Genomic DNA, 25942 nt, shown 5'->3' with positions numbered 1-25942 from the left:
TGGCCTGGTGGCCAGGCCACCTGTTACACTTTGCAAACCAAGGTTGATGGGAGACCTGCTGACTGTGGACCAGGGCTTGGAGGTTCCCCTGGCCTAGTGGGGTTCTGGGGAGGAGGGGGGCCTCAGAGGAAAGCCTCCCCCCAACAGGCTGAGACTAAGGACAGGTGGAATTGCCTCACTGGGCCTCAGTTTCCCCACCCCCCACCCCCCCGTGGTATGCTCCAACCAGGAGCGGTGGGGCGTGCAAATGAACATGCCACATGGGGGCACACGCCACGTGCATGCGGATGTGTGAGAAGAGGCCCTGCGGGTGGGAGTTCTCGTGACGCACAGGGGTGGGGAGGAGCGCAACCCCTTTGCATCGCTGTGCTTTGCTGTACTTCTCCGGGTGTGTGTCGGAGGCTGTGTTCCCTGACCCTCGACCGTTGGAGTCAGGAGGGTCCCCCCACGCGTCCTCGGGTCGCTGGGCTGACCCGCGGGGGCGGGGCAAGGAAGGGGGCTTCCAGGGGAGGGCGCCGCTGGGGCGGGGCGGGTGTGGCGAGGCGGAGGGGCGCGTGCCGCCCGGCCTTGCGGCGGTGGGGGTGCGGGTGCGGGGTCGCGGTGGGCGCCCAGGTGCTCTCTCTTTAAAAGGCCGGCGGAGGCGCCGCGCGCTCGGTCCGCACTCGCAGCGCAAACTTGCCGGGCCCGGCTCGCGCCTCCTCGAGGGCGGCGGCGGCGGGCGCGGGGCTGAGCGGCTGCGGTCCCCTCGCCCCCTCGTGCTCCGGGCGCCCCCCCCCTCCCGCAGCCTCCCGTCTCCGCGTCTTCCGCGCTCTCCGCGTCTCTCGCTCGCTCTCCAGCGCGCTCTCTCGCTCGCTCTCATTTTGTCTTGCTGCTGCCGCCGCGGCCGCCGCTGCCGCTGCCGCGGCGCCGCCGGGCGCCCGCATCTCGGCCGGCTGCGCCCGCAGGTCGGCTCCCGCTGCACTCCCGCCCGCCCGGAGCCCCGGCCGGACCCTGCTGCCCGGAGCCGCCTCGCCCGCTCCCTTCGGCTTGGACGCCGGGCTCCGCGGGGCCGGAGCAGGGCTGGCCGCCGCTCCCTTGCTCTTGCCGGAGCGGCAGCGGAACGCCGCGCGCTTGGAGGCGGCTCCGGCCGGGCGGCCGCCGGCGCATCCCCGCTGCGTCCGGGACTCCCGGCGGCTCGGCGCCCGGCTCGGTCCGCAGCGTCAGCGCTGTCCGCCGCGGCCCGGGCTCTGGGCAGCGCGAGCCGCCGCCGCCGCCGCCGCCGCCGCCTCTCTGCGCCCCCGGGGCAGGCGGGAGCGCAACCGACCCCTCGCCGCGGCTCAGACCTCGGCGGCGCGCGGTGAGTTGTGGCCCGCGGGGAACCGGCGGAGGGGCCGTGCCCTCCGGCCTCTGGGGCGTGGGCTGCGGCGGGGACCTCGGGCTTCGGGGAGGTGGCCTCTGAGAGCGCCGGCGCTCGGGCTGCCCGGAGGGGGGCCGGCGGACCGGAGCCCTCGGGGCTGGAGGGCGCGGGACCCAGGCTGGAGGGTCCCCCTTCGGGGCTAGGGCAGGCTCTCCGAACGCCCGCGAGGGAGGGAACGGGGCAGCGGCTTATTTATTTATTTATTTATTTATTTATTTATTTATTTATTTATTTTCCGGGCCTGGGGGAAAGTGTCTCTGTGTAGTGGGGCTTATGTCGGGTTCTGCCAAATGGGGGTCGTGGCAGCTCTCAGGTGGGGGCGGGGGCATTAGCGCGCCCCTCTGCGGAGGGGCAGGGCCGGCGGGGGCGCGGGGCGTCCTCTGCACCCCTTCCCCGCGGTCCCCGGCGGCAGGGCGGGCAGCGCCAGCCTCGCGCGCCTCGGCTCCCTTCCCTTGCAGCGCGTCCCGCTGCCCTGGTCGCCCCAGCGGCACCTTCGCCACTGGCCGAGCCCGGCACCCGCTGGCTCGCGGCCGCTGCGGGCTGGGACTGCGCCCCAGGGCCCGGGGGCTCCCCGCGGCCCCGGGACTTCAGGGTCAGGGGCTCCTGCGATACTCTGCACCGACCCTCTCCCGGACCCTGGTGAGCCCGAGGCTCTGGGGCCGCGGGGCGGGTGGCCGGGCCGTGCGTGCGCGCGCATGTGTGTGCTGGGGGGTCCCCTCCGGGGTCGGGCTTCCCCGGCGCCCGGGAACTGGCGGCGCCCCCTCCCCGCGCGGGGGCGGGGCTGCGAGGTGGAGGCCCGGCCTGAGAGAGGCGCCCCCGCACCGGGGCGGTCTGAAGCTGTTTGTGCAGAAATGGGGCGGCAGTGGCGGCGGCGGGGAGTCCTGAGGCCCAGCGTACGAGCGCCCCCTGCCCCCAGGCCACGAGTGACACCCCCTCCTAGAGTTAAGTCCGTTTTGGAGGAGGCTCCGCGCTTCCTTACCCTCTCTCGGCACCGTGCCTGCCCCTGGGTGCGGGAGAGCCGCTTTGCGGCCGACTGGGCTTGCCTAGTGGGGTGCCCGAATCCACGTGTCAGTGGGAGCCGTGGTTAGTCTGTCTGACCCTCTGTCGTCTGTCGGAAAGCTCTCGGTGATGGGGGAGGGTGTGTGTGTGTGTGTTCCCATCATCATCCTCCATTCTGGGCCACTGTGGGGCCTCGGTAGGCGGCGGGGCCAGTGCTCTGAGAGTCTCCACACTGGACACCCCCTTCCCACAGCCTGCTACTCAGCCTCAGGTCCCTGGGGCCAGCTCATGGTGGAAATAAAGAATGTTCTAAATTCCATCTCCCTACTCCCCCAGGGTGCGCGCTGGGTCTGCCCCACTTTCCCCTCAGATCCACATGGGATGTGGGCTTGGGGTTCTGCGTCTGCTGGTTGAACTCTTCAGAAGCCAGTGCCTGGGTGGTGGGAGCACTTCAGTCAAGAGGTGAGGACCCTAGGGAGCCTTTCGGGGTGACCTTTCCTGAGGTGGCAGAGAGAGTTCCCACAGGTGTGTCTGGGGGCTCTTGGGTGTGGTCCCCTCTCCTGGGCAGGCTCTGGGAGCTAGTGGTGAGGGCCCCTGAAGAGGACCTGTCTGCAGTGGAGGGGGTGCTCAGAGCTCTGTCCCTTTCCCTGGGCCCCACAGAGGACCACTGGAGGGCCTCTTTGGCCCTTACTCAGAGTCCTGTCCCTGACATGGGGTTGGGGGCCTTTGGGGTTGGTACCCTTGAGACTCTGCTTAGCCTTGGATGAGCATGCCTGCCCACTTAGGTATTGGATGACCACTGTCTTCCCCTTCCTCCAACCTCTGTCTGTTAGCCATAAACTTTCCCTCACCTGTCAATGCCTTCAACCTCTCAGAGACAAAAATACCAAAAAGTTATTACCCGCCTCCCCCCGCCAGGCAGCAGTCAGTGCAAGGGCTACCTTTCCCTGGGATGTTTGCATTTGCGAGAGGCCCAGAGAGGAGATGGCAATGCTCAACCCAAAAGGATGCTCTACTGGTGGTAAACGAGAGATGTATGGGATGGTGGTAGGGCAGGCTGCAGAGCACAGAGAAGGAGTCCTGAGCTGGCAGAGGGGTAAGGGGGTGGGTGGGAGCACGTCAGGAGTTGAGCTGTTTTCTTGGCCTTAGTGGCCTAGTGTAGGCCGCACCTGTCTTCCTCCCTCATCCCTCCTCCCCCAGCCTGCGTCTGGGCGTCTTCATTCTGTTGGAGGCGTGACGTCCCCAAGAGGAGCGCCTGGCACAGTGGCAGACAGGCAGCCCGAGGTAGGTGAGAGCATCAGTGAGCAAGCCAGCCAGTAAGTGAGCAGCTAGCATGCTACCTGCTACCAGGAAGGGGAGGGAGCAGAAAAGCTCTATGGGGGGTCCCCTGGCCCAGCTTCCAGGATGCTGGGCCACACCTCAACCCACCCTGCTGCAGGGGAATAGCTGGCAGGAAAAGATGGGATCAGGACCCACGGGTTTCTGAGCTTTATAATTACAGCCAACAGACACATCCTCTCCCCTAGACAAGTCTGGAGCTCGCAGCCCCTAATTACCACCCACCCCAAGACATCTGCCCACCCTGTTGTCCTCCTCTGCTTGGCCGGCTGAGAACCTAACTTTGCAGTGGGCAGGCCCCACTGGCAGCCTGGGCAGCTGGGCCCGCTAGCTGCTGGCTGGGAGGTTATCTCACTTCTGCAGAGTGGAAGCTGCCTTTGCTACCCAGAGAAGGCGTGGGGGGAAGCTGGCATCTGGGCTCTGGTCCTGCTTGCTGGGGCTGGCAGAGGAGTGGCCAGCTAGCTGGGCTGACCCGAGGCAGGAGACCCAGGGGCTTGCCTTGGTGGGTAGCTGGCCTGGGGCCAAGGACACTGGCTTTCGGTTGCTCCCACCTAGCCTGGTGCTGACTCCTGGAAAGAGCAAGGAGGGCTTGTTTTCATGTCAACTCTGCCCCAGTTAGCAGGGGACTATCAAAAATTAATTTAGAGATTTCACTGCCTTTGACCCTTGCAGAGTGCAGACTGTCTTTTCCTGGCTCCTGGGAACTCTGCTTCTTTCCTGGCTGTGGACTGGCTCTGGCCTCCCTTGTCTTCTTGCCCTGCCTTTCTCCCAGTGTCACCCTGCTGCTTCTCAGTGCTACCCCAGCCAGGTAGCTCTGCATTCCAGACAAGCTTCCTCCTCCCTGCCAGTCCTGCAGTCAAGCTGGGTGGGTGGGTGGGGGCTTCTGCCTCTGCTCCCCCCTGTCCCCCCCACCCTTTCCCTGCCTGAACTCACTCCTAAGAAGGAGGAGTAGCAGCAGAACTTGCTTGGAAAAGACAAGCTTACCCCACAGCCCTGCCCACCCCACTTCCTAGCCCGCAGGCCTGAGCCAGCCTCTTCCAGCCTGTCCGTTGTTTCTCTTGGCTCCTTGGAAAAATGAGCACCACAAGGATAGTAAAAATCACCCCTTAAATTAAAGCTGATGACTCCCGTCGAAATGTTTTATTATCAACCTCACCTTTAGCAATGTCGTTGGCAGCAGTGAGGCATAAATATATGTGTACACATGTATATTAAATAAATTGGGGAATGCAGTGCATAATGACATTATCTGGACCCCATTCAATTAAAGGAGATATTATCTGTGGTAATTGGGAAATGCCAGCCCATAATGACAGCCCATGCCATTTCAGGCTGAGCCATGCTGACTAGCTAGCAGTAGTATCTGGTTAAGCCTCCCCATTCTGGAGAAAGCACTGGCTGCCCATTGGCTGTAATGCAGGGGGGTCCCAGGAGAGCCAGCTGGCTGCTAGTCCCAGGCTGGACCACCTGAATCAGGACCAGGAGGTTGGGTCCTGCCCTGTCCCCTATCCTCAGCCTTCCCACCTCTCTGCTCTTCAGGGTGACAGAAACTGGCCCCTGGACCTGTTTTCTGGTTGGGGCTGTGACTTCTAGTGAAAATACTGTCATTGCTGTGGCTTACACCTTTATTGTTTCTAAAATCACTGGGTGATTTTTGATCTTTAGGAATAAAGATTGGGGACTTGATCTTAATTTTCTGGTGAGCCATTTACTTCACAGGTAGCACTGCCCCTTCCCTGTGCCTGGCTCCTGTGTGGCCTGGGGATGGGAGGGTCACCCACAACTGGTTGTGCTTATGGCTGTGTAAGATGGTAGAGTCTGAGCTTTGACTTGTGGAGCCCGTGGTCCCTCTCCCTCTGGGGCAGTGCTGGAGTAGGGGGAGCTCTGAGTTAAGGAGGTGTTTGGACAGGAAGAAGGGGGAGAGAGGAAGAAACAGTATTAGTCGGGAAGCTCACAGTAGCACCAGCTGCAAACAAAGATGCATGCCCACTTGGATTGTGCCAGAAGACTGGGAGGGGGGCGGGTTGGCAGTGGTGGTAGGTGGAGGCAGGACAACTTAGGGTAGGAAGGAGAGGCCTGGAAGTCTACATGGAAGTGGGGGCTGGCAAATGGAGGAGATTTGTGCTCCCTCTCCGGGCGAGGGGGAAGGTCAGTGTCGGGGCCTTCCTGGGCTGATGAGATGGGCTTGCTTCGCCTTCAGCTGACCAGAGCTGCTGTGGCCTTAGCAGGTGGCATCTCTTTGAGTCTCAGGTTTCTCTTGCCATGAATCCTTGCCTGTCACTGCGCTCAGAGCCCTCCAGTGGGCCCCCATTTCTCCATCAGCACAGGTCTTGTCTGATCTTGTACTCCATGCCCTCTCTGACCTCCTCTCCCCCCTCCCGTTCCTACTGCCCTCCGGGTACTCCGGCTTCCTTGCTGGTCCTTGAACAATCAATGCTAAACATGAGCTCAGGGACTTTGCCCTTGCTTCTCTCTACCTGGGACACTTTTGTGGCTCACACCTCTACTGTTTTTAGTTGCTTTCTCCTATGCCACCTCCTCAGAGAAGCCTGCCTTGACTATCTTTTTCTGAACAGACCCCAGGGTCTTGACCTCTCTCCTTACCTGCCTTAGTTTCTTCATAACCTCTGGACTCCCTGAAGCGCCACATATCTTTATGTAAGTATGTTTATTGCATCTCCTGGGCCACCCCCCAGGTTGGCCCCAAGAGGTGGGTGCTGCTGTCTGTGTCTGTTACTCCTAACACATTTCCAGTGCCCAGAGCAGAGCCAGCACATATTCGATCGACACGGTCAATAACTGAATGGCTATGGCAGAAAGGATGTATTCTATGCCTGACCACACCAGGGACGTGTAAGGATTTGGTGCCAGGTCAGAGTTCTACTCTGCACACGCAGAATGCTGCTTCAGACCCTGTCCCTGGGCATCACCTTGGCTGCCTGCTGGCTCTGGGCAAAGACCTGCCTGTGTGTTGTTGCTTATTGAGAGTTTCTGAGCCTTGGGCTAGGCACAGGAGATGCAGAGATGAGTGTGGTCCACACAGGCCCTTAAAATCTTCCAGGCTCATCATTGCCAAATAACACACACACACACACAGAGAGAGAGAGAGAGAGAGAGAGAGAGAGAGAGAAAGAGAGAGGGAGATGTGAATGTGCAAGAAGGAGGAAATAGAGCTAGGATCATCAGGGCAGGCTTCCTGGAGGAGGAAGGGTCTCAGTTGCTACCTGAAGGGTGAAAGTCACAGGGAGGAGGCTGGAGGGAATCCTAGATTGGAGGAACCACAATGGCGGATTTGAAGTTTTCTCTAGTTCTATGGGCATTGAGCTGAGGAATTACTTTCTCATCCCTCCTATCCTCTATCATTTCTTCTCTCCTTCCACGTTTCTGCAGTGCCCACCACATGCCCAGCGAACCAGTCACTTTGGAATCAGGCTCTTTTGGTGAAACAGGGAGAGGATGGCCTATGAAGCAAGATCTGGGATTTCTGTACTTGGGAGGGTTCCTGATACAGGCTGATGGGCTGGAGCTTCTTGGGGATGGGAAAAGAATGAGATCCACGGAGGAGCCTGGACCCCCACTGTGCCCTCCTCCTTGCTCTTCAAACATGGCCTGGCACGGCCCTGGGGAGTGTCTGGGAGCAGGGCTGCTGTTTCTATTAATATTGACACTGATGACCTGGGAGAGAGGGTGGGAAGAGCCCAGAATTCTTCACTCACATCATATCATTCATTCCCTTCCACAAGCTCTGGTGGGGGATGCCAGGCAATGTGCCAGGCTGGGATGCAGAGATACCAAGAGGAGTATGACACGGTCTCCTCAAGCTGTGGTCCCTGTGGGGAGAGGGTTGGGCTGTTGAAGTTGAGGAAGCTAATTAGCCAGCCCCTTTCCCCATGGACCAGGGATCACAAAGGTGGGGATCAAACTATGAGCCTCGTTGCTGTGGGGTGCAGCGTCTTCTTGCTTGTTCCTTGGGTCTAGGCTCTGTTCATTTGGGAGGAGACTGTCCAGCATAGCGCACCTCTGCTGGACCAGTGCGGGGCCTCCAGGGGGGCAGGAGGGAGGGGGCCTCAGAGGTGGCCTGCAGTCCAGCGTCTCAGGTCTGTGTGGGCACCTGTGGGCTTGGGGTAGTGTGGGAAGGAGGAGAAGGGCCCCAGTTCTCCCTCATGTTTCCTGCTGGGGAGCAGAGCCCCTCCCATGGAAGTGTGAGATGTGGGCGATGAGGTGTCTAAACAGCTCAGAGATTCAAAACAGACACCACGCCCAGCTTTGCTGAGCACCTGGGCTGGGCCAGGCCACAGAGACAGAGGTGAATGGAGAGGACTGAAGTTGAGGAAATGTGGAAAAGCTGAGGGGAGGGAGGAGGCCTGGCTCGCAGAAGGCAGAGGTTGAGAGGGGGTGCTGGGGCAGGGCAGGGGGAAGAGCCCAGAGCTTGAGTGGCCTTGCAGGGGCTGAAAGCCTGCTTGAGCAGCTCTGGGTGCCAAGTGCAGGGTCATTCCCTCTGACTCTGTTCCTTACATTGGTGTTTGGGGAGAATTCTCTTTCCCTAGCTTTGGGAGAATAAAAAGCTGAGTGAGTTTAGTAAACGTCGCAGTAGCTCTCTTTGGAGCCGCTTGTCGTTCCGTTCAGTGGTTTGTGGTTCTTCCTAGCTCAGGCCCTGGTTGTGGAGGGAAGGATTTAGGTTAGATGTGAGGAAGCATGGGACTTGGAAGGATCACTAAGGCAGGTTGGGGAGTTTCTCCCTGCAGGCCTGCAGATATCAGAGAGGCCCTCAGATTGTAGGGTGCCTGGGCTGGAGGGGGAGGAGGGCAGACTGCATCCTCCCTCCTTGGCTCTCCTTACATCCCCTCTCTGGAGGATGTTCTGAAAGATGCTGTTGTGTGTGGAGATGACCATGTGCTCTTTCCTTTGCTCCTTGTCCCTCCCTGCCTATCTGGAGCCAAAGATCTGACAGGGGGTGGAAGGGAAGGGAATAGACAGGTTGAGGAGAGAGGTGGGGAAGGAGAGGGAAGGGTAGAATAAGAGGCCCCTCACTCCCCACCCCCTACCCCCCACCTCCAGCCCCCAAACGTCTGAAGTGTGAGCTTCCCTGGCTGTTTTAGAATTGAAGGGGTGGCCTGAGGACTCAACCTCCCCCACCTGGCCCCTCTTTGCTAAGGTGGAGGCTGCCCGGTGGGGTATGGAAGGGTATGGAAGGATGGCCTTGGCTCCCCCTGCTGCCCCACCCCCAGCCTCTGCTCCTGGTGGCGCCTTTTACTCAGAGTATTTTTACTTTTCCCTTGTTCCTGTTACAGGATCAAAAGAAGGAGGGGAGGCTAAAAGAGGTGGTGGTTTGCCCAGCTCTTTGGAGATGTTCAGAAAAGGCAGACCCAGCAGACCAGGGATGGGGAAGACCAGGGATGGAGCGGGACTGCTGTGGGTGGGGGCAGGGCCATCGGGGTGGAGGGAAGCCTGTGGGGTGGAGGGAAGCCTGTGAGCGGTTAGGGGGCAGGGCCTGGGGCCTTGGGCTCTTGATTCTAATGCTGCAAGAATTTGCTTTTCTCCTCACTGAGGCCTCCTTCCACCATGTGGCCTCTGCTTCTCCCCATTGTGTGTGTGTGTGTGTCTGGTGTGTGGTATGTTTGTGTCTGTGGTGTATGTGTGTGTGGTGTCTGTCGTGTGTAATGTGTTTGTGTGTGATATATGTATGTACAAGTGTGTATGTATGATGTTTGTGTGGTATATATGTGTGTGATGTGTGTGCATATGGTATATGTGGTATGTGCATGCTGTGTGATATGTTTGTGTCTACGTGATATATGTTATATGTGTGTGGTATGGGTGTATCTGTATGGTGTGTGTGTGTGGTGTATGCATGTGTGGTATGTGTGTATTCTGTGTGGTATGTTTGTATCTGTGTGGCATATGTGGTGTGTAGTATGTTTGTGTCTATGTGATATATATGTGTGTGGTGTGTGTGTATATGGCATGTGTGTATAATGTGTGTATGGTGTGTGGGTGTGTGGTATATGCATGTGTGATGTGTGTATGTGGTATGTGTTGTATAGTGTGTGCTATGTTTGTATCTGTGTGCTGTATGTTTTGTGTGTGTATAGCGTGTGTATGGTGTGTATGTGGTATGTTGTCTGTGTCTGTGGTATATGTGGTGTGTAGCATGTTTGTCGATGTGTTATACGTGTTATATGTGTGGTGTGTGTGGTACGTTTATATCTGTGCTGTGTGTATGGGGTGTGTGTGTGGTGTGGTACGTTCGTGTCTGTGTGCTGTGTGTGTACAGTGTGTGTTGTGTCTGCATGGTGTGTGCACATTGCTCCGCCTAGGGTGCGTGGGCTCCCAGGAGAAGCCCGTGTTGGGCCTTCATGAGGAATCTGGAGCCTGAGCTGGGCCGACTGTGAGGAGCCCCGGCCTTCCGCCAGCATCGGCCCCACTGCGGCCTCCTCACAAGGCCCATCTGAGGCCAAGACTCCCTCCATTTTTAAGCCAGGCCGCCCAGGCCCGGCCTGCAGGACGATAGGAGAGGGCGGGCCAGCAGAGCGCTGGCTCGGGGGGCCTGGGGTGGAGCTCACCTTCCTCCTCTGAGCCGGGTGCTTGGACAGGCAGCCCGCTCCGGGGTGTGAGCGCCACCAGAGAACATGTACGCGCAGCACTTAGTGTGGTGCCCGGCACACAGCAGTGTTGTCATCGCTCCAGGGGCACCATGGCGTTTGGACAAGACAGTGTTTCATTGTGTGGGCTGTCCCACCCATGGGACACCGGCCGGGAGGGGACTCCTTCCCATGGCTGTGACAGCTGAAAGTGCCCTGCAGGGGCAGTCTTCCCCCAGACCGCATCCTCATCCATCCCCTTGCGTTCTGGAGATCTGGGAAGGAGATCTCTCTAGGGGATGGCAGGGGCGGGGACCGCCGATGTTCCTGTCTGAATTGCCTTTGCCTGGTGCTGGCATCAGTGGCAACTACCCCATAGCCCCTCACTCCCCGTGGCCACCCAGAAAGCCATCTGCTAAACTCACTCACAGGGAGGAGGAAGTGGGGATGACAGTTCCATTGAGGTGTAGTTCCCCTCCGGTGTTTTAGCAGCTCTTACTCTTCAGCCTTCCCCCAGGTACTGACACCCCCCCCCCCCCCCCCGCCCCGCCCCAGCACTAGGTCACTGGCTCCTGGCTTCAGGAGTGGCTGTGGGATTAGGAAGCTTTCCTGCAGGCTACCTCGGACCTCTCAGTGTGACTGGTGCTGGCTTTAGTCTTGCCCCATCTTGACTTGCTTTGTGACTTTGGGAGGGTTATGGGATTCCTCGGGGCTTCTGGTTCCCCTGTGGCATGGGCTGAAGGAGAATTAATAGCTGTGTTCTTGGCCTCTAAGGAGCTAAAGGGTGGGGGAACATTTTGATGAGGGGTCAGATGTGTGAGGTGAGGGTTCAGAAGGCGCTAGGCAGGGAAGCTCAGGAATTGAGGCTGTACTCTCTTCCTCTCCTTTTCCCAGAACTGGAGCAGTTGGGGCCTCTGTGTGGGGGAAGTCCAAGCAGGGGACAGGTGGCTCTGAGAGGCTTGCTTGGCCTGGATGCAGGGACTGCATCTCTAGGAAAACCTCCTAATCCAAACACAAGCCCTTCTTCTAAATGGCTAGGGAAACTGAGGCACAGAATGGGTGAGTGGCTTGCTGTTCTTCATTTGACAAACCCATTGGAATGGGAGCCTGGGTGTCAGCCCCCCAACCAATCCCTGACTCAGCTTCCAGTGCTTCTCCCTGTGGCCTTCTAAGTTGAGGGGAGGGAGGTTGCTGGTTTTGAGCTAGTGGGAGGCTGGGGCAAGGGAAGGAACCCCAGGGGAAATTAGCCCAAATTAGCAGTGAGAATGAGGAAGAGCTGGTGTTCTCTCCTCTACCCTTGCAGATAAATATTTAATCACAACAACAATAATAATGACAATGATCATAATAATGTGCAGTAGTTCAGGCCATAACCTGAGCCCCCTCTCTCAGAGGGAGGAAGTGGGGGAGAGAGAAAGAGCAGTGGAGAAATTGAGAGATAAAGACCATGAGAAAGATGGTGGGGGAGGGAGGCCAAGCAAATGAAAAGGAGGCCTACCTCCTTGAGCTTGGAGCCCCTGGGGTTACCGTCTGCCTGGGGTGTGGCTGAGGTAGAAATGTGAAATTTGCATTGCCCGATTGGATTTGGGATGAGGATTCTGAACTGGGACAGCCCCAGCTTCTCCTTGGTCTTCAGAGTGAGCAGCTCCCAGCCTGGTTTCTTCTGCAGGGGGCCTTGCTGGCTTCCTTATTCCTCAGTCCCCAAGGAACCTAAGTGTCTTTGGCTCCAGAGCTGGGAAGCTGGGGTCCGCGTGGTGTTGTGCTTCTCACTGCCTGTGTGACTTGGACAAAATGCTCTTCTGCTCTGGGCCTCAGTTCCCTCATCTCTAAAATGGGGTTGGATCCTGTGGACCTGATTTCTTGCTGTTCCTTCATGTGGGTGAGTGTTGAGGAAGACCCTTCTTCCTCTCAAGTCAGTTCCAGGCTGTTCCTGGGGAGTGTGCACTCTGATCCCCTGGTTTCTGATGGCAGTGGGTCTAGGCCTAAGAAATCTTCAAACATGACCTAATTTCTGCCTCAGGCTCTCCCACTTGAACCAAAGTCGAGCAGCAGCTGGGAGAAAACCAAGTTCAGATTTGTGGAGCCTGTGGCGATAACCTCCAGCATCTCCTTCTCTCAGGCTCCTCATGAGAGATCAGAATAGCTAATGTCTTCTTTGGGCTTCTGTTTGATTCTCTCTCTCTCTCTCTCTCTCTCTCTCTCTCCCCCTCCCTCTCCCTCCCCCTCCCTCTCCCTCTCCCTCCCTTCTAAGGTTGGTAGGAGGAGAGCATTGAAGCTGTTTTCTCCTTGATGCCAAGATACGTCAAGCTAGGAGCACTCTCTTTTCACATTCATCCGTCAAGAACAGGCCCGCAGAACGTGAGGACCAAGACTAGAGCTTTGCTGCTCCCTGGCCACTCCCTGCTGCCTGTGGGAATGGCCCATGTCAGCAACTGAGCACTGCCTGAGTGGCGAGGAGCACAGCATGGGTGACCCCATTGGCTGCCCTCAGCCACCCTGCTGCTGAAGCGGCCCTGGAGAGACTTGTGGGGGCTGCCCTGCCCATGCTCACCCAGGCTGTGGGGCCAGGGGCCTGCCAAGGCTAGGAGTAGGGCCTGCCCTTCATGGGTCTCTAGGGATTTCCGAGATGCCTGGGAAGACAGGCTGGGGCTGGTGGTGGGCCCGGCTGCCTCTTTGCCTGCTCCTTAGCCTTTATGGCCCCTGGGTGCCTTCCTCCCTGGGGAAGCCCAAGGGCCACCCCCACATGAATTCCATCCGCATAGATGGGGACATCACACTGGGCGGCCTGTTCCCAGTGCACGGTCGAGGTTCAGAGGGCAAGGCCTGCGGAGAACTTAAGAAGGAGAAGGGCATCCATCGGCTGGAGGCCATGCTCTTTGCCCTGGATCGCATCAACAATGACCCGGACCTGCTGCCCAACATCACGCTGGGCGCCCGCATTCTGGACACCTGCTCGAGGGACACCCATGCCCTCGAGCAGTCCCTGACCTTTGTGCAGGCGCTCATCGAGAAGGATGGCACAGAGGTCCGCTGTGGCAGTGGCGGCCCCCCCATCATCACCAAACCAGAACGTGTGGTCGGTGTCATCGGTGCTTCAGGGAGCTCTGTCTCCATCATGGTGGCCAACATCCTTCGCCTCTTCAAGGTTAGTGTCTGGCCGGTTGGCCCCAGACGTGGTCTTGCGCCAACAACCCAGGGTGCCAGTCCTGGCTAGTTTCTTTCTCCTCTTCCCTCCTGGACTCTGAGGACTGTACCATCCCCCACCATCACAACAGTATCTGAGAATTTGGGGGCAGTCCTGTGGTGAGAGCTGAGGATCGGAGGAGTGTAGGTGTCAGGGAGGGAGCGGCTCCGGGGCGCTGACCATGGTGCTGAAACAGCACGGCCGCCCAGAGTTCCCTGATCAACTCCGCTCCTCTGTGGGGAATTCTGAACCGAGGGGAGAATGAAGTGCTGGTGAAACAGAAGGAAGGAGATAGGTGGACAGATGTGTAAAAAGACAGACAGATGGATATGTAGAAATACATGTAGTCAGAAAGAGAAACAGAGTCAAAGAAATAGAATGGAAATATGAATGTTGGAGATTGCCAAAGAGATAAAGCAAGACTTTTGTTTTTGACGTTGTTTTCAAATAAATTGTAATTCCCTAGAAAGATATGCTTTTCTTGTAGTAGTTGAGAAAACCCAGTGTGGCCCTCACACTTCACCCCAAGATTATGGTTATAAAATGTGTCTTGATATTTTGGATGGGGCAGTGGGCTACAGCACCTGCAGAAGGTGGATGAGGACAGGGAAAGGGCCTGGAAGGAGCAGGCGGTCTCTGTAGCTGTTGCTCTGGGCCCAGAACCAAGCTTCCCTTGCTCATTTGCTCATTTCTTTCTCCTGCCCTTCTTCCTTGCACACCTTTCTCCCTTTCGTCTGGAATCCTTCCCTGCCCCCTCCTTGCTACCTCCCTTCCTCTCTTCCTGGGGCAAGAGCTGCTGATTTGCAATTCAATTGGAGCCAAGTGCTTCGCTAAGCTGCTAAAACAACTGAAAGCTACCGGGTAGAGAGAAAAACATTACAAGCATTTTACCAATAATTATGAGCCGCTCTTCTTTGGAGCCTGCCTTCTTTGCTGTGTGTTTGTGTGTGCTTGTGTGCTTGTGTGTGTGTGTGTGTGTGTGTGTGTGTTGTGTAAGGGGTGGGGGGTAGGGGGGGAGGGAGAGAGGGAAAATATGTAGGAGGAGGAGGAAGGAAAGCACAGAGGAAGCCACTGGGTCCCTCCTTCATCCTGGTGTCAGGTTCCCAGCCTCTGGAGGTGGCCCCTTCCCTCCTCAGTCTCCAAAGTTAGACCCAGTGGGCTGAGAGAGGCTGTTTGGGCCCATGTAGAGTGGGAAGTGGTGAGGCTGGGACTCTCTCACCTAGACCTTTTCGAGAGCCCATTTGTCCAGTCCCACAGTGCATCAGTACTTTGGGAGCATTTTTAGGGGCCTGGGTTGAAGTGGAGGTGAATGGTGTAAAAGTCCACTAAGTTGGGCATGGGGTGGGAGTGGGAAAGAAATGAAGCTAGAGTTGTCCTGTTACAGCATGGGGTGGGGGTTACAACTTTGTGGGGTCATGTGCCTTGTGCTCCTTACCTATGGACCTTCTTCCTGGGGTGTTGGTTTTACTTATAATCCAAATGGAAACACTATCTTAATTTTTAAGCAAATGGATGAATTATGAAGAATGCCAGATTAAGATGAACAGAAAACTTGAAGGAAACTTTGCCCTTGCAGTAGACAATCCAAACAGCCCCCAGGGGGCTGTGCTGCCAGAGATCATTCCTTACAGATGGTTTGGGAATGGGTAGCCTGGTCCACTTCTCCCACCTGCACTGAGGAGTGGAGACCCAGAGGGGAGGAGAAAGCAGGGCTCAGCTGCCCAGGCCAGGTCCTGGCAATGGCTTAGGTTAGCTGAGTCATTGCTTCAGCCTGCCTGCCCCAGGCCTGAGAGGGAAGGCCCCCTGGGGCCATCAGCAGAAAGGACAAGCCCCAGACTCCTTGTCAATCTGTCTGGGTGGGGCCTAGGTCCTCGGCCTTGGAGAAGAGGCCCAGACTATATACATGGGGCTGTTGCAGTTTCCTTATTGGAGCTTTTTATTAAACACTTTTGGGGGCACCTGGGTGGCTCAAGTAGTTGAGCATCTGCCTTCGGATCGGGGTGTGATCCTGGAGTCCCAGGATCGAGTCCCACATCAGGCTCCCCGCATGGAGCCTGCTTCTCCCTCTGCCCGTGTCTCTGCCTCTCTCTCTCTGTTTCTCATGAATAAATACAATCTTAAAAAAAAAAAAAAAACTTTTGGGGACTGTGGGTGTTTTAGAAGACAGTCTGATGGGACCCTTGTTTTTTTTTTTTTTCTTTAAAGATTTTATATATTTATTCATGAGAGACACACAGAGAGAGAGAGAGAGAGAGAGAGGCAGAGACATAGAGGGAGAAGCAAGCTCCATGCAGGGAGCCCGATGTGAGACTGGATCCCGAGACTCTGGGATCACATCCTGAGCCAAAGGTGATGGGACCCTTGTGTCCATGACCTCAGTGAGTGCCTCCCTGCCATCTCCCAGAGATGAGCCAGTGCCCACTTTATGGAGAGATGGAGAGGCTAAAGGAGTGGAGAGGTGTCACTTGACACAGGGTAAAGGGTACAAGAATGGTATCTGTGAGTTCTTGGAAACATGGATATTTTGGAGTGAGGCATCAATGACTCCACTGGGAGTGCACTGTGACTTCCATGCTAATCTCTCTCTAGTTGGCACAAGGTCTCTGGTAGGGTGAGGGTGCCTGGAGCTAGGCCTCACCAGCCTAGGGGCTCACAGGTACTCCTTTTTTTCTGCCCCTCTGGTTACCTATGAACATGGCCGAGGCCTCAGTTTTATCTGTGCCTTCTCAGATTGCCGAGAGATGAATGGGTTGGGGCAGGGGGTCAGGAGCCTCCCTGCTGCACAGAAAGTGAGATGGAATTGGGAGGTGGGGGCCTGGGGAGGAGAGAAGGAATGGGGGCAGGGGGGACATGTTGGAAAGGAGATTCAGGGCGGGGGAGATGGGGAGAGAGCCAGAGGGAGGCAGTCATCTGTGGTCTGCATTCCTTGGGTTCCTTTTAACAGTGTTAATGTTCCAGCCTGGCGACAAGAGGTCTCCTCAATAATTAAACTGATAGAAATGAGAGGCTGGGTGAGAAACTTAAAAGCCTTTTACAGAGGCAAAAAGGTTGAACTTTGTTGGGGGCGGTCAGGAGCAGAGGCCACTGCCTGGAGAGCATGAGGGAGGGGCGCCCAGGCCAGGAGAGCTGCAGTGTCAGGTGCCTGTTTCAAAGGGCATCACTGCAGCCCCAGCCCTGCTCTGCCAAGGCCAATAAGTGGGGCCTGCTGGGAACTTCTACCAGAGGCTGTGATTATAGCTCCCCTTCTTCTAAGAGGTGAGTTTCTTGTGCACAGCTCAGAGAGGAGCTCTGGGCTTGGGGGCACTAGAGGTGATTTCCTACCTGGAGAAAGCTAATGGGGTGCCTTTGGGGTCAGGGTATGAGCAAAACTCAAAACTAGTAGAGCTGGAAGGGGCCAACTCCCCATTGTACAGATGTGGAATCTAAGTCCTGATTAAGTGAGCTAGGCAGGGCCAGAAGTTAGGTCCTCAGCTCCCAGGCCTGACTCCTTCCAGAATGCCTGTCCAAATAAACTGGGTTGGAAGTGGGACCCAGGCTTTCATGGGGACCAGAAGCCCTGACTCTCAGAAGTCGTGGGTCTGACTTATAGCTTATATCCCTTACTTCCTGTTCCCATCTTCTTCCTTCATCCTCATTTTGGTTCTCTCTTTGGGAACAGGGAATATTGATGGGTGTAAAGAGTACCTTTTGGAAGAGCTCCTAAAGCCCAAGGATGTGGCTGGCGCAATGCTATGTTGGGACAGCCCAGGTTCTGGAGCCAGTTAGGCCTGGGTTTGAATCTTTCCACCAGAGTCCCCTCACCTCCATTCACCATGTAGGTCATTTATACCATAGTGTGAATGAGCCAAGAAGATCTTTTCCTGAGAGCAGCCACTGTTGGGGGGAGAAAGAATATATCAGGTGCCTTGGAAGAAAGCAGTTTTTAAATTCCAGACTTGTAAAGGCTAGAAGGATCCAGAAATCGTTCCATTGAGTCCCTCATTCATTTGCAGCAGACAGAAAAGCTGAGGCTTGAAGAGGGTGGTGTGTGTGGGGTTATCCAGCCTGGTGTTGTGTTGAAGAATTTGGATGCTGGAGCCAGAGAGTCTGTGTCACCATGGCTAATTATTTTGCCTGTTTGTGCCTCTGCTTCCTCATTTTTTTTAAACAATTTTATTTATTTATTTATTTATTTATTTATTTATTTATTTATTCATGAGAGACACAGAGAGGCAGAGACATAGGCAGAGGGAGAAGCAGGCTCCCTGTGGGGAGCCCGATGTGGGACTTGATCCTGGGACCCCAGGATCACGCCCTGAACTGAAGGCAGATACTCAACCACTGAGCCACCCAGGTGCCCCTCTGATTCCTCATTTGTAAAATGGGGATGAGAACATAGGCCTATCCTATGAGAACATATCCTCATAGGCCAGGTGGGATAATTAAGAGTTAATGTCCAGAGAAGGCCTAGCACGGTGCCTGGCACACAGTCAGCCCGCAGGAAATGTCACTGCACAGCTTGTGGGGCCTGAAATCAGCATGAGAGACTCCATTGATGTGGAAGAGGCTGGAGCGGGTGGGCAGTGACAGACGGTGACCTTTGAGGCTGATCCTAGAGAGGCCCCACCATCTGCTGGGCCTCTCGTCTTCCTGCAGACCAGGCAGCCAACCTAACTTTAAGATAACAAGCTAGGTCTCACTGTCAGACAATGGAGCATGGGAGGAAGGAGTGGGGTACAATGGAGGGAGGGCAGAGGGGGGCTGGGAGAAGAGGGGGCAGAGGGGACACTGGTGAGCTGGGGAGAGGGTGGAGATGGGCAGGTGCCCCAGCTTCCTAAGAAAGGCAGGGCCAGGGGCGCTGGTGAGCCACATTAGGCCTTCTGTGCAACCCCCCCACCAGCCCTCCTGGCTGTGTGATACTCTGGACCCACATGGGGTTGTAAGTGCTGTAAAGGTTTGTGGCTTACTTCTGGAGAAAGCTGCCTGCCTGGTGCTTGGCTTGTTCTGCTCCTCAGTGCCTGACCCAGGACTCTGGGGGAAACTTTATGGTTTAGATAACACAAGATATTCTGTTGAGGATGTGGCTTTGTGTCTTCAAAGTGTTTTTACTGCACAACGAGGAGGAACTTTCAAGAAAGTCTATCCACCCTCCCACAGCTTGCCCACTCCCTTGAAGACAGCTTCATCCTTCCAGCACCAGGCCGAAAAAATCTGGTGACAGTTTTGACCATCCTTTTTCTACTGTCAGCAAACCCTACAGGCTTTCCTCTTAGAATGTGCCCTAGACATGACACCCCTCACCCTTCCCACCCCTGGGGCCTCTCCCCAGACCACTGCAGAAACTTTCTCTTCTCTCTCCTTCCAAATGGGCCTCTCCACAGCCAAACCTTTGCTCAGTGGCCATAGTGAGCTTTCTAAAAGCCAGATCTCACTCCTATTAAACCTGTCATTGCTTTTAGATTAAAATGCAAATTTCCAAACTCCTGCCTGTCTGAGAGGCTCTGTGCTACCAGGCACTCTGACCACATCTTTTGTCTCTCCTGGGTGCACTCCTTACACTCATAAGTTTTCCTTATGGTCCTTGATGACACTGTTTTCCCCACCATAGGGCCTTTGCATTTGCTGTTCCCTCTATATGGAATGTTCTCCCTTCACTCTGTGGGGCTAGGTACTTCTCCTTCAACCTGAAGCTTAAATGGACTCCCTTCAGAGAAGCCCCCCTACCCCTCAATTATTCGGTCTTGTTTCCCCGTCTTTCCCTTTAATGGTACTCATCGTGGTTTGTACTCATGTGCACATTTCCTTGTTTTCCTTTTGGCTGTTGCCTTTCCCCTGTAGACCAGGGGTTAGCAGATTATAGCCCAAGAGCCAAATCTGGCCTGCTACCTGTTTTTGTATGACCCATGAGCTAAGAATAGTCTTGGCCTTTTAAGTGGTTGAAGGAAAAAAATCAAAAGAATAATATGTCACGACACAGGAAACGCATGTGGGATTCAAATTTTGGTGCCCATAAATAAAGTTTTGTGGGTATATACCAGGCCCACATTTATGTATAATCTAGGGCTACTCTTTTTTTTTTTTTTTTTTTTTAAGTAATCTCTACTTTTAAGTAATCTCAACATGGGGCTGGAACTCACAACCCTGAGATCGAGAGTCACACGTTCTACCAACTGAGGCAGCCGGGTGTAGGGCTACACTTGAGCTCCCACCTGGGAAGTGAGATGAGTCAGAGGACATCAGCTGACCCCGCCAGCCTCTCAACAGCACCTGCAGGACCCCCAGTTGATGCCAGGCCCATAGGCTCTCAGGAATCTTGGCTGAATGAACTCATGGAGAGTGAGGCATCTGCTGTCCCCATGTCCCCCCAGACTCTGTGCTATCAGTAGGGTCGCCATGGTCTACAGAGTCCTGTATCAGCTCTTGGCTGTGGGCATGATTGTAGCCAGGCCCATCTTACCATTGGGTTAAAGCAGTGCCCACCAGTGCCCACCACTTTGATCATCCCAGGACCACCTGGATATATCTCCAACCCCAAAACACCTCCGGTTCCTCCCTGACTTACGGAATTCCTTTCACCTGAATCTCTGTTCCCTGTTAGTGCATATCTAACCCTGTACCATTTGAGGCTGTTGTTAGAGATTTGTTCTAACAAAGCTTCCTCAATAAATATTTGAGGGTGAGTGAGGGACCCTCCAGGAGAGGTGTCTGAGGTGGAAAATCCCACATTTACAACAAAACACACATCCTGTGCCAGGGTTTTTCTTAATCTTCACAGCAAGGCCTGGTGTGTAATTGTTATTCCCTTTGTACAAATTGAGAACTGAGGCACAGAGAAGTTGAGCAATTTGCCCAAGGTCACACAGCATGTGTGGTGGAGCTGGAATACAAATGCAGGCTGTTTGGCCCAGAAGCTACCCAGCTCGCCACTCTGCTCTCCTATCTCTTGGCCATCAGATAGACTTGGATTTGAGACCTGGCCTGATACTCTGTGTGGCCTTTCTGAGTCTGTTTGCTCACGGGCATGATGGTATTTGCCTGGCAGAGGTGATAATGTGTGCAAAGCCCTGAGGAGGTGCTCAGGGGACACTGGTGTCACCAGAATAGTTTTGCCAGAGGTTAGTGTTTGTGAAGTGCTAGGCCACATGAGGGGTGGGGAATGTGTGGAGGAGGTGTGGGAAGGGGGTCTTGCTGAGGGTGACTATCAGGGGTAGCACGTAGGCCTTGTTTGACTGTGCCCCTCTTTCCCACAATCATCGGCTGTCCATCTGTGGTGAGAGTCCGGGAAGGGGGGGCCTCAAGACATAAGGGTCAGGCTGAAGCCTGCGCCTAGGGGGGGGGGACACGTGGCCCCAGGAAGCAGCTGCAGGTCCGGGCTCAGAGCCCCCCTGACTACTTCTTTGCTAGTTCTCTCCATGCCCTCTGAGCTCTGTCCAAACCAGCTGGATGTTGTCCATGGTGGAGGGGTAGCCCCCGCAATACAGTCAGATGCTGGGGATCCAGGGGTAGCGGGAGGATGGGTGGGTAGGGCTGCCGGGGTAGAGGTTTTGTGGCTTCAGTGGTTCTCAAGCCTGGCTGCTCATCACAACCACCAGGGGATTTACTAGAGCCATTTGATTCCTCAGCCTCCAGGAGGCTGATGAGACGTGGAGGCCTGACCTGTGTTTGGACACCTGCGAGGGGGCTGGGTTGGCCACCAGACCAGGTGCTCTGAGTGGGCCCGGCATTCCCCTTCCACCTGGCTTCCCCAGGGGGCACCCCACCCACCCTGCAGCCCTGGCAAGCCTGCTGCTTCCCAGGTGCCCCCTGTGCCTGCAGAGCCGCTCGGAATGCAGGAGGTTTGGGAGTGGAAGCCGGGATTCAGCCCTGGCGACTGGACTGGCAAACAGGTCTGTTATTGAGAAAGTAGAAGGAGGGAGTGGGGCCTCTGGAGGGACTTCCCAGAAATGCCCTTGAGGGAAGTCTGGTGGGCTCCTGGAGTCCAGGTAGGAGCTGACGGCCCCCGGGTGGGCAAGGGGTGTGACTTTGAGGTTGAGATGGGACAGAGCCTGGGAGGCTCAAGTTCACTACTGCCAGCATCTGGGTCTCTCTCCTGGCTGGACCTCGGGTTGTCCACCTATAATGATCAATTAATTCTCCACTGACTCATTTACTCACTCATTCATTCATTCACTCACTCTTTCGTTCACTGACTCCATACTGAGCATCTCCTGTGCCCAGCCCTGCCAGCAGCAGTCTCCATCTGGCTGCACGCTGAAATCACCTGGGGAATTTGAAAAAATCCTAGTACCTGAGCCCCACCCCAGGAATTCAGATTAATTGGTCTGAGATGGGAACTCAGGTTCCCCGGTGAAACCCACGTGCACCCTAGGTGGAGGACTACTGCTTTAAGGAACCTTATAAGGCAGGAGACAAAACGGAGGAAGGCCTTGCCTTGCTGGGCTTCCATGTTTGAGGGGGAAGGCAGGCAGTGGACAGGTAAAGCATATAAATGCTTAATGGAGAACAAAGCAGGGAAGTAACTAGAGAGGTGAGGGAGTGGGGGGCCAATTTCAATGGGATGGTTGGGGGTGGCTTTACTGAAAAGGGGACATTTGTGCATAGGCTTGGTAGAGTAAGGGGGGTTGCCCTATGGATATCTGGAGGTAGAGTGTTTAGGTAGAGGGAATAGCAAGTACAAAGGCCCTGGGGCACGGCTTTTCCTGGTTATTGACCTGGGAACCCAAGAGGAAGTACTGAGACAGCCCTGGGGGCAGGGAGAGGGGGACTACAGGGATTCCAAAACCTACATCCTGCTCCTTATTGCTGCACAGGGTGTTGTGGAAGGGGGGCCGGCAGGAGTCTGATGACCTTGGACAATCACTGGGCCTCCCAGGACCTCAATTTTGTCACCTGTACAATAGGCAAGTGGTCCCTGCACAATTCTCCTGGAGCCACACAGGTGATGGGGGTGGAGCCTGAGGGAGGATCCTATCCTGCTGGCCTCCTCCTACCCATGTCCCCCCCCCCCCCCCCCCCCCCCCCCCCCCCGCTGTCCCTTTCCACCACCCCCAATCTGAGGAAGGAGAGCTGGAGACAGGAGCCAGGCAGGGCCAGCCAGACAGGGAGCCCCCAGAGGCAGTAGCATGTAGTAGTTAAGGTATTGGCTCCAGGGCCTGGTTTCAAACCCCTGCTCTGCCATTTACTACCTGGGGGGCACCTCTCTGTGCCTCAGTTTCCTTGTCCGTGAAATGCCAGAAACCCACCTCAATAGGGTGCTGTGAAGACTGCACAAATGCATGGAGAGTGCTAGGGTAGCATCTAGCATGTAGACTGTGGATGGCGGCTGAATGCCTGGTTGTAGCGAAGCCCAGAGCACTCCCTGGCCTTGCAGGTAACCACATGGTAGGTAGCCCAGAGCTTGGCCCCAGGTCACTCCACCTCTCTGGACCTTGCTCATCTCATCTGTGAAATGGGCAGACTCAGATGTACCTTTCAGGCCAAGGAAGTGGAATAATGTAGCGAGGAGCTGGCAGTGGGGTGGGTGCACAGCTGGGCTCCATAATGTTGGTCCTCATCTCCCGCTGACAGAGCATCCAAGGGGGGTTCAGGAGAGGGGATGTGGTCTGAGCCATGCAAGCTGAGGTTGGTGGCTTTTGGCAGAGGGATGACTGGTGAGTGTACCTGAATGTCCCCGGTGGGATGGTCCTGGGGCTTTCCTGAACCTCACTATGAGGTCTGGGGATGCTGAGGTGATCAATGGCTCCCCACTCAGGGGAGAGCTGTGGGTCCTCTTACCACTGAGGCTTCCCATAGCTCAGGAATCTGCGTTCTGGGTCTGGCTCTGCTGCCAACTCACTGTGTGACCTTGGGTGGAAGGAGGGCATTGGATCAGGTGGGCTGACCCCACTCCTCTCCCCTGTGGCCTCTCCTGCAGAAGGAGCATTGAGTTTTACCTCCTAGGGGTCAGGTCACCATGGGATTGCCATGGCCCCCGTGGCCTTTCTGGTCGTCTCTCCAGTGGAGTCCAGCCTGCCTCAACCCTGCATGTTCTCTGAACTTGGGCTCTGCTTTCCAAACCTACCTCAGGGGTTTCCCTGGTCAAGTGCTCCTCCTCAAGTGCCCCTCCTTTTTTTTCTTTTTTTTAAAGATTTTATTTATTTATTCATAAGAGACACCGAGATTGGCAGAGACACAGGCAGAGGGAGAAGCAGGCTCCCTGAAGGGAGCCCGATGAGGGACTTGATCCCAGGACCCTGGGGTCATGCCCTGAGCCAAAGGCAGATGCTCAACCACTGAGGCATCTAGGTGCCCCTCGAGTGCCCCTCTTGATGTCTGATGGGCAGAGTCAGACTCCTTCAAACCCTGACTCAAAATTCAAGACTTCCCTGAGCCTTCGTGGGCTGCAGTGATCCTGGTACGTGAGGTCCTTTGCATGGCTCTTGTAGGGCTCCCTGAGGCCCAGGGACTTATTGAGGGTAGAATCGGGCTGGACACTCCGCCTTTAGGCCCCTTCCCCTCCACCCCAGTGCCAGGCCCTGTCAGTGCCAGGGAGTCTGTCAGCCTTGGGACCAGGTGTGGAACCTGGTGAGGGAGTGGGCCCTGTGGAGGGGTGGGGCCCACATTGTCAGACCTGTTAAGCTCATGGTATCTCCCCTGCCCAGCCCTGAATGAGCTGTGTGCTTTTTGGTTTCCTCCCAATTTATTAAACTAGCATTTTTATGACCCAGACATATTGGAAATGAAAATAAGGCACATTCTGCTTTATATTCCAGTTGACCTTTATGCTTGCCACTTCCTCAGGGGCCTGGCCTGGGTGAGGGGATGAGATGTGGGCCCCAGCCTTCTGCCTTGGGGCTGCCATGGAGAGCGGTACCCCGGAGCTGTGATGGGGGGAGGGAAGCAGGGCCACCCTTAGTCTCCAGTCCCTGCCTCATTCTGTGGGACCCTGTGGCTTTCTCTGCTTCCCTCACGTTCTACCCACATATCTCCCTTTCCTTCCACCTTCTCTGGCTCTGCCTGGGCCTCTCTCTGGATCATGTGGTGGCCTCATCCACAGTTAAGGCCAAGAGGTAGGAGTGGCCAGCAGCTCACCTGAGGCTGGACAGGTGTGCCCCAGCCTCCCAGCCACTCTGGCCACCTGCCCGCCTTGATGATGGCCATCCGTATCTCAGTACTGAGCGCCTCCTGGTGGGCACCAAACCCGTCGAGGCCCCCTTTCCTGTCGTCGTCGTCCGCCCCCTTTCCTGTCGTCGTCGTCCCCCCCCTTGCCGGTGGGATGACCGTGGGCTGGCTCTGCAGGCATCCCAGGGTGGTGGGGACACTTGGTCAGTTGCAGGGATGTGAAGCTGTTTCAGACAGGGCAAATCCTGGCTCTGCCACTCCTGGCTGTGTGACCTCAGGCAGGGAAGGTCACAGAACGTCTTTGAGCCTGTTTCTGGATCTGTAAAATGGATAGGACGGTTGTGAGCATGAATGGGACAAGGTAAAGTGACTGGCCTGGTGCCTAGCGTGTGGTAGGCCCTCAAGAAGCAGTAACTGTTGTGAAGTTTGTTCATGCATGAGAGGAAGGCTGGATTCTTCCCTCTGTCCCCCTATTTTATCCCCTCTCAGGCCTGAGTCCTCCCCACCCAGGCTTTAGTTTTTCCTGGGGTCCACTGAGAGGGGCCCCGGGATGACACAGGAGGTGTGAAGTGCAGGTGCAGGAAGGAAGAAGCAGGCCTGGCAGCCTGTTCTCTAGCCATCCCCAGGGGCCTAGGAGGAATTTAAAATTGTTAAGGCTGAAATATGCTGGAGGGAGGGAGGGAGCCCACCGAGCAGCACCCCCATGCTGGGCAGGAGCGGCCAAGGGCCCTGATGGTCCTCTGGTGTCTCTGGCTAGGGCTGCGGAGTAGAGAGACAGCACTTAGCTCATTCTTCATCCCCTGTGGTCTGTGGTTTCAGGGGAGGCCCAGCAGCATTAACCTCGGTCAGGGCAGTGGGTGTCTGTGTTCAGTGCAGCTGCCTCCCTCCCTTGGAATTGGGGCCTGAGAGCTGTCAGGGAATCCAGTCCCATGTCTCCCCCTCTCCCCATCCCCGCCCCTGCACCACAGCGGCAGATAGAAAGCAAAGCTAGATCCTTAGGAAGGAATGTGGGCAAAGGACACTCCTCCCCTCAGGGGAGATCTTGAGGGTTAGGACATTTGGGGGCCCTGCCCCCAGGTGTGTGAGGGACATGGCTTCCAGGATCAGGTCTGTTCTGAGGGGAGATGGGGGAAGTGGGGGAGCACACAGCATTCACAAAGGAGCCTTTTATCAAAGGTGAGTGGCATCATCCACACGGGCCTGGCAGGAAAGGGGTTCTCTCTCTCTCTCTCACAAGGCATCATGAATTTTATTACCCCCAAATTCCAAGCATATGGAGAATTAGAGAGCCTAATAAACTGCTCTGTACCCACCACCTGGCTTGGTCAAATATTGATGTTTTGCCCTAATAATATCAACATTTGT

General features: G+C 56.0%; 1 protein-coding gene across 21 annotated transcripts in view; it reads left to right on the top strand.

Moving 5' to 3' along the window:
- The first annotated feature begins 249 nt into the window (after positions 1-249).
- The window catches only part of GRM4 (glutamate metabotropic receptor 4), a 177397-nt gene continuing 151704 nt past the window's right edge, over positions 250-25942 (top strand). For 3 of the 21 annotated variants that reach the window (XM_072730306.1, XM_025990758.2, XM_072730313.1), the window contains exons 1-2: positions 1194-1336; positions 12566-13459. In XM_072730306.1, the coding sequence (XP_072586407.1) occupies positions 12941-13459 (519 nt within the window). In that variant the 5' untranslated portion in view covers positions 1194-1336; positions 12566-12940. Of the gene's footprint in view, positions 389-765; positions 1337-2731; positions 3680-11208; positions 12194-12565; positions 13460-25942 lie in introns of those variants that run through there. The other 18 variants (XM_072730282.1, XM_072730220.1, XM_072730214.1 and 15 more) reach the window with 18 other exon arrangements.

Source organism: Vulpes vulpes, chromosome 1 (assembly GCF_048418805.1).
Source record: "Vulpes vulpes isolate BD-2025 chromosome 1, VulVul3, whole genome shotgun sequence".
NCBI lineage: Eukaryota > Metazoa > Chordata > Mammalia > Carnivora > Canidae > Vulpes > Vulpes vulpes.
Note: the sequence above shows the minus strand (reverse complement) of the source record. Positions and strands in the feature narration are given on the sequence as shown.